General features: G+C 41.3%; 1 protein-coding gene across 1 annotated transcript in view; it reads left to right on the forward strand.

Moving 5' to 3' along the window:
* The window catches only part of LOC107739328 (1-phosphatidylinositol 4,5-bisphosphate phosphodiesterase delta-4-like), a 13,269-nt gene that overhangs the window by 3,942 nt on the left and 1,120 nt on the right, over positions 1 to 8,207 (forward strand). Inside the window, exons 4-12 of the mRNA XM_016551418.1 lie at positions 577 to 805; positions 1,172 to 1,301; positions 1,471 to 1,702; positions 1,955 to 2,156; positions 2,260 to 2,404; positions 3,386 to 3,538; positions 4,124 to 4,291; positions 7,068 to 7,224; positions 7,322 to 7,438. Of these exons, the coding sequence (XP_016406904.1) occupies positions 577 to 805; positions 1,172 to 1,301; positions 1,471 to 1,702; positions 1,955 to 2,156; positions 2,260 to 2,404; positions 3,386 to 3,538; positions 4,124 to 4,291; positions 7,068 to 7,224; positions 7,322 to 7,438 (1,533 nt within the window). The remainder of the gene's footprint in view (positions 1 to 576; positions 806 to 1,171; positions 1,302 to 1,470; positions 1,703 to 1,954; positions 2,157 to 2,259; positions 2,405 to 3,385; positions 3,539 to 4,123; positions 4,292 to 7,067; positions 7,225 to 7,321; positions 7,439 to 8,207) is intronic.

Genomic DNA, 8,207 nt, shown 5'->3' on the forward strand with positions numbered 1-8,207 from the left:
CGTTTTTGTAAGACAAATGTCCATATTCAAAACGTAATAATCACTTTAATGTAGCTTGCACTTACTGTTGTACACTGGAAGCAGTTCTGGGCGGATGACGTATGAGGTCTCGTGAAAACCAACGTTTGTTAACAGGAGCAAAGGAAGCAAAGTTTCCTTACTTTAGCAAAGGAAAACCAGTCTCCTCTTGGCTTATATCGAAATCCTCTGACATTCTTCCTTGTTTTATTTTGGTACTGAGATCTCTTGAGACCACAAAAAATGTTGCATTTGTATGGGTCTGGGCGTTGATTCCTGAAGACCTTGATTCGCTTGTTTAGGTGTGTTAAATTATGGTCCACCCGAGCAGGATTGGGCACCCCTGCTCTAGACTGGATGTAGGGTTTAGGTTGGGGTCAAATTTGGAGCCTTAATCTTGTTTTATTTTGGTATTGAGATCTCTGGAGACCACAAAAAATGTTGCATTTGTATGGGTCTGGGCGTTGATAGGCCAAATATTGGTCTGGTCTTGTCTCGTCTCCAACTCTTAGGATTAAGGGGATAGCTAGGTAAATGTTTGTCTATGTGTGTATATAGTTTCTGTGGGCGATGTGGAAGCTGTGCGGGAAGGGCACCAATCTGAGGTCCTGCTCAGCATTGCTGACGAGTTCCCGCCTGACCGCTGCTTCACCCTTGTGTTCCGTGGTCGACGAGGCAACTTGGACCTAGTGGCCGAATCAGCAGGGGAAGCGCAATCATGGATTAAAGGGATACGCAAACTCATCGATAACCTGGAGAACATGGGGCAGAGAGAGAAACTAGACCAGTATCCTTTACTGTCACTCTTTATCTGCCTGTCTATCATTCCACTCTCTGTCCATCTTACACGCACAAGGTTTCATGCAGGCTAAAAGGCATCAAAGGACACTTAAATAAACTGGGATGTAACACATCTGATCCATTGACCTGCTTTCACTCCATGTTGTGCAACATGAGTTATGGAAGTTGGACATGTCCTTGGGACAACATTCTTGTTTCTCAAAGTTTTAACCCTATCCCTAACTACACTTGGATTGAAGTCCAAGCCCCAAGTTTGAGCCCTTAACTTCCAGCTCTTAAACATAACCCCCAGGAACCCTACTTTGGTAAATCATGTCAAGCACTTTAGTTTTCCCTTAAATGCTGTTTCCAGATGGATCTGTGATTGGTTTAAAAGGGCAGACAAAAACAGAGATGGGCAGATGAACTTTAAGGAGGTCCGCGATCTGTTAAAGATGATGAATGTGGACATGAATGAGCATCATGCTCTTCGTCTCTTTACGGTAACTGCACATTCACAGCCAACCTACAGTTACATTGCTATGCCACTTTGTAGCTTGATGTAGCTTAAGTTCAATTACGGTTTTGACACTAGACACACTTTATTATTTGGTGATCCATTAACAGATAGTTGCTTGTATTTGTACATTTTGGAACTTCTGTTGTCTTCAGATGGCAGACAAGTCTCAATCAGGAACTCTTGAAGATGATGAGTTTGTGCTGTTCTATAAGATGTTGACTCAGCGTGAGGACGTCCTGCGAGTGTTTCAGGAATATTCGGGTGATGGGCAGAAGCTAACGCTCCAAGATCTGAAAGATTTCCTACGGGAGGAACAGCTACACGAGGACGGAGTTCAGCAGTATGCACTAAAGCTCATTGAACGCTATGAACCTTCAGACACGGGTAACCAATTTTGTGATGAAGCATAGCTAACAGACTTGTACTTTTCTTACTCTGGTTTCTTCGAAGCTCAAGTTATTTGTATTTTACTTTCCACTTGCCATTGATCTGTTTAGATCATCCTTGGTGGTTTGGCTTTCAAACTTCTCAAACTCATTACCTTCTAGTTCCAGGTATCCTAATGCTGCATTTTGTGTTCTTGACATCTTGGCGCATCTTTAAATGCATTAATTTGTTTATCCTATGTTCCTATAGCAAAAATGTTGCAAGCAATGACGTTTGATGGTTTCCTGATGTACCTGAGCTCATCAGAGGGCTCCATTTCCAACCCTACCATGGTGGATCTCTACCAGGACATGACTCGGCCTCTCTGTCATTACTTCATATCGTCTTCTCATAACACGTACCTTCTGGAGGACCAAATCAGAGGACACAGCAGTGTGGAAGGCTATATACGGTACATGTTTTCAAAAACGTATTTCAAGTAGGCATTTCCTTCAATTCTTGAAGATTCAATTCTTCTTTATATTCATAAATATGAACTTGTATGTGCGTTTTAGAGCACTGAAACGTGGCTGTCGATGTGTAGAAGTAGACTGCTGGGATGGACCAAATGGAGAACCAATCGTCTACCATGGACACACGTTTACCTCCAAGATCTTCTTCAAGGATGTTGTCACTGTGCTGGGCAACTATGCATTTAAAGTACGTCACAAACTATGGCTTTGTTTTCATTCACTCTTAAAACTGCACGTCCTTAACAAAAATGTTCTGTGATGGTGCCATGGTATAGTGGTGTTATCAGATGGTAATACTATAGTACTTAATATGGCATTGTAATGAATGAGTCCCATATTCAAATACTATGGTATTTATGTGGTTCTCTAAGGAAAGTCAAGGAATCCCATGGCATTAGCATCATGATAGTGTTCAACATAATTTATTGGCATGGTACCATTTTGAAACATGTCATTAACATGATACCTTACTTTCAAACAATACTGTACCACGTAGGGCTGCACGATAAATCGCATGCGATATTTAACGCGCATCTTGTCAGTAAAGCCTGTGTAGTAAATGCTGCTCCATGTGAAAGCCCGCACGTGATGGAGATTTACCGCTGATTACAGAACCGGCTTTACTGATAAGATGCGCATTAAATATCGCATGCGATTTATCGTGCAGCCCTAGTACCACGGTATAGTGAAGGCAACAGATGATAATCAGGTACTTTAAAGAATACCATAGTAATACCATAGTTTTTTGGACTTTTCTATGATTATTTTTGGAAGAACCATGTAAATACCATGGTACATGCATGGTATATTTCAAAATACCATAGAATTATCATCTGATTCTATTACTATACTGTTGGTAGAAATACCATGTTTGATATATTCCCATACATGTCCATAATTCTTAAGACTTTTTATAACCCTCTTGTTTTCTTTCTTCATCTTTGATCTTTATAAACTGGTTTAGAGTACTGTACTAGCTTTGCATTTTTTTTGTGTGTGACAGACTGGGGCCAGGTTCACTCTGAGCCAGGGCACCATGCCCTTCTGTTTGTGTGTAATGTGATCTAAGGCAGTCGACCCCTGCCTGCCAGTGTTAGTCGCTGTTCTGTGTTGAGTGTTCCATTTCACTCCATCACTTATTCACACACACACACTCTCCCCTCCGCAGGCATCGCAGTACCCTGTCATCCTGTCCATTGAGAACCACTGCAGTGTAGAGCAGCAGAAAGTCATGGCCCAACACCTCACCCAGATCCTGGGAGACAAGCTGCTGAAAAGCCCTTTAGATGGAAAGATTCCCATCGGCCTCCCGTCTCCTGAGGTGAGCCGGAGAGCACAGATGCATGCGGTCAGTTAAACAAGTGCTTCCACTTAACAAATCCACTTAATTGCTGCTTAATGAGCAGTAAATGTCTAGCGCTGGTCGTTCATCCTGAAGAGTTCACGGCAAAGATCTTGAAGTTTCCACCCCATGAGCAGACGTGTGTATCAGAGTTCAGAGTGTGGTGACCTGTCCAGGATACATCACTTTCTCCAGCTGTTCACCTGGGGCGGCAGCCATATGATCTATGTCCATGTGACCCAGCCACGCTGAATTATTAAAGCAAACAATAATATTGGCCCACCAATCTTCATAGCCGTTAGCAACTAGCAAAACTTAATGGAACATCATTGTCTTCCCAGTGAAGCTAATTGACTAAGGAAATCTTGCTGGTTTAGATGCAAATTTATTGATTTCTTCAAAAGTCTCTATGCATCCCTGTTTGACCAACCACTAGTAAAGGCATTTTCTAGGATGTGCATCTAATTTGTGTGTCCATGTGTTCTCTGTTAAAGTATGTTACTATATGAGATTTCTGATGGTTGCTGATGAAAGTGTATCTTCTCTATTTGTGTGTGTGTGTAGGACCTGAAAGGGAAGATTCTGTTGAAAGGAAAGAAGATAGGTGGATTAGAGAATAGCATGAATGGGGTGGTGGATGACCCTTTGATGGGAGAGGTGAGCGACGAAGAGGAGACTGCTGAAATTGACGATGACCATCATCGCAATGACAGCATACGGCGTAGAGTCAAGGTACAGTGATACATTTCAAGAGAGATGTTTGTGTAGATTTTCTAATCATGGCAGCAGTAATTTATCAAATGATGATTAAGATGAATTCCACAACCTTGCACTTAAACCATGCAGTGGTGTAGCCAAGTCAGTAAAGTGTTTGAAACCCAGCAAAGGTAGATCTACGAACTTCCACTGTTATACCCTTGAACAAGACCCATAACCACAGGTTACTTGAGGGGGACCATTCCTGTAACTAGTACACTGTAAATCACTCTTGGTAAAAGTGTCAGCTAAATGGCTAATTAGTAGTCAACAACGAAATATTGTTAACGATAATAGGGCATATCTAGGATACAATTTCTTTGGCTACTCCAATGTTTTGTAAAATATTGAATGGCGGTCTTGTCTCTTTGGGAGTCTATCAGGTATTCATCAGAGCTCTGTGGTGCTGTGTCCTCAAGTAAGAGTTACAGTCTGCCGTGACTTTAATCACAAGATTCAAATCTAATTACATAACATGTTGAACCACACTCCTTCAGTTTGATCATCCCTGGAAACTTCCACTTGTGAACAGGAGTGTTACTTTGTGCCAACTTCAAGTGAAAAAAATCTCTGTTCTGGACCATAAGCAGTTTAACTAATGTAGACCAGCTTGTCTCATGTTGAAGGTAGCAAAATATTCTGACAGACAAGAGATGCTCAGTGGCTCTGAAAATGGGCGGATTGCATAAAGCACTAATGAAAGTTGGAAGACGTGACACTAGAGCACGTCACTAATCCTAACACTAATCACTAATCTTAGGAATGAAGACACTAATCTTGGGAATGAAGTAGACAAGCAAACAAGAAAAAGCAAGAGAGAAAGTCAGAGAGAGATAAGACAGAAACGGCATATCTTCTGTGGTCTTCTGCCATCTTGATGGTTGCTGATGAAAGTGTATCTGTATTGTGTGTGTGTGTAGGATCTGAAAGGGAAGATTCTGTTGAAAGGAAAGAAGATAGGTGGATTAGAGAATAGCATGAATGGGGTGGTGGATGACCCTTTGATGGGAGAGGTGAGCGACGAAGAGGAGACTGCTGAAATTGACGATGACCATCATCGCAATGACAGCATACGGCGTAGAGTCAAGGTACAGTGATACATTTCAAGAGAGATGTTTGTGTAGATTTTCTAATCATGGCAGCAGTAATTTATCAAATGATGATTAAGATGAATTCCACAACCTTGCACTTAAAACATGCAGTGGTGTAGCCAAGTCAGTAAAGTGTTTGAAACCCAGCAAAGGTAGATCTACGAACTTCCACTGTTATACCCTTGAACAAGACCCATAACCACAGGTTACTTGAGGGGGACCATTCCTGTAACTAGTACACTGTAAATCACTCTTGGTAAAAGTGTCAGCTAAATGGCTAATTAGTAGTCAACAACAAAATAATGTTAACGATAATAGGGCATATCTAGGATACAATTTCTTTGGCTACTCCAATGTTTTGTAAAATATTGAATGGCGGTCTTGTCTCTTTGGGAGTCTATCAGGTATTCATCAGAGCTCTGTGGTGCTGTGTCCTCAAGTAAGAGTTACAGTCTGCCGTGACTTTAATCACAAGATTCAAATCTAATTACATAACATGTTGAACCACACTCCTTCAGTTTGATCATCCCTGGAAACTTCCACTTGTGAACAGGAGTGTTACTTTGTGCCAACTTCAAGTGAAAAAAATCTCTGTTCTGGACCATAAGCAGTTTAACTAATGTAGACCAGCTTGTCTCATGTTGAAGGTAGCAAAATATTCTGACAGACAAGAGATGCTCAGTGGCTCTGAAAATGGGCGGATTGCATAAAGCACTAATGAAAGTTGGAAGACGTGACACTAGAGCACGTCACTAATCCTAACACTAATCACTAATCTTAGGAATGAAGACACTAATCTTGGGAATGAAGTAGACAAGCAAACAAGAAAAAGCAAGAGAGAAAGTCAGAGAGAGATAAGACAGAAACGGCATATCTTCTGTGGTCTTCTGCCATCTGATAGGTGGCCATGTGCATTTGCTGGTGCTGCTGTTACCATGTGACACTTGATTCTTTGAACTCTGGTTAGCTGCAGTCAGGGATCACCTCTCTTAGTTTCTCCAATCCGAGATACAGTCATCTTGTTGACTCGTCAACTGGAAAAAATTTGCCATGGGATGTTTAGCTTTTAATTTGCTCACAAACACTGCTCTTTGGAATCCGTCTTGTTGGATAACTGGTTTAGGCCATTTACTAAATAGTCATTTAGTTGAAAAATGTATCTCAAGTGACTTACTTACAGTACCATTGCTACAGGGATAGCCCCTCTTGCTCAGTGGTACAATGTTGAAGGACTAACCCTTGCTGGCTTTGAACCAACTTTCGGTTCCAGCCCAGATCTAGGCTTCACCACTCTATAAGCAAGTTGAATATCATGTTAAGTTGGCACAGCAGGTTGGCAAGGATGAACCCAACAGATGGTAGTGTAAGATGAAGTCAGGTGGATACGTGGCCTCATTATCCAAGGGTCGTCTGTCATGACATCGTCTAAGTAGTTCTGGGTTCAATGGCTTAGGTAGCAGAACTAAATGCTTGCAGTAAAAACACATCATACAATCTAGACCTGACCAGCTGACAAGTGCCCACAACCCCTCTGAAATAATCAAAACAGACCACCCTGGCTAGTGAAAAACTAGCAAACCACCTTAGGAAGGAGTTGAAAATGAAAGCTTGTTTTCAAATCGTTTTTCTAACCTGTTTAGGACTGTTTTTGTACTGTCTAGAAATCCAAGCAGCATCTCTCTAAAGAGCTGTCGGACTGTGTGGTTTACTGCAAGAGTGTCCACTTTAGCAGCTTTAAACATTCACAAATTCACTCAAAGTTTTACGAGATCTCCTCCTTCACGGAGTCTAAGGCCCGGAAACACATAAGGGAGGCAGGTAAAGGAAACATGAGTCTGACTGCTTATAACAGCTCATAAATTATTTTATTTTTAGAGAATTGTATTATCTTACTGTGTTTGTCTCTGTTCTACAGGAGCAGAGTTTGTTCTCCATAACGCTCGCCAGCTGAGCCGGGTTTACCCCAGTGGTTTGAGAACTGACTCATCCAACTTCAACCCACAGGACATGTGGAACACAGGGTGCCAAATTGGTGAGCCTACCCGAGAAAAAAAAAAAAGTTGAAATATGAATTCTTTATAATTCATGAGATTCTTGTTTAGTGAAGATTAATATGGACTTTCATGGAATTTTAAAATATTCTTTTGATGAACATTGCATAACTAGCTATAGATAGTTGGGATTAAGTTGAGATTAAGACAGATGTGATTAATAGCTAGTTCTTGGGTCAACTTGTTATGTATTAGAAATTAGTCTGACTAGCCTGTTAAAAAACAGCTTTAACCAACCTACCTTTAACCAAGTGGTGTGCATGTTTTAGGTAGCCATCTATCTGGTTAGGATAGTTTGGTTTGTTGGTTTTAGAGAAATTTTAGGCACTTTTCAGCTGGTCGGACAGCTGAACAACTGGCTAAATCAGCTGAACACCACCAACCTGACCAAGCTGGGAGACCAGCTAAACCATCTTAAACCAACCAACCAATCATACGATGGTTTAATATAAACTATTCAAAGTTGATGAGCATTGCTAGTTAACTAGCCAAGACATCACTAGTGTAACAGCCTAAATTATCATTCTTTATCCATAAAAATGGAAATTGTTCCAATAGACATTATTTTAAGCAGGATCTGTTACTACTAAATACAAATGGTGGTAAATATTTTTCACTGCTAAGTGTAGCCTTCTCTTCTCTCCTCTCCTCTCATCTCGTCTCGTCTCGCCTCTCCTCTCGTCTCGTCTCGTCTCGTCTCGTCTCGTCTCGTCTCTCCTCTCCTCCCCTCTCCTCTACGCTCCTCTCCTC

This window comes from Sinocyclocheilus rhinocerous, unplaced genomic scaffold, assembly GCF_001515625.1.
Source record: "Sinocyclocheilus rhinocerous isolate Xijiao unplaced genomic scaffold, SAMN03320098_v1.1 scaffold945, whole genome shotgun sequence".
Lineage (NCBI taxonomy): Eukaryota > Metazoa > Chordata > Actinopteri > Cypriniformes > Cyprinidae > Sinocyclocheilus > Sinocyclocheilus rhinocerous.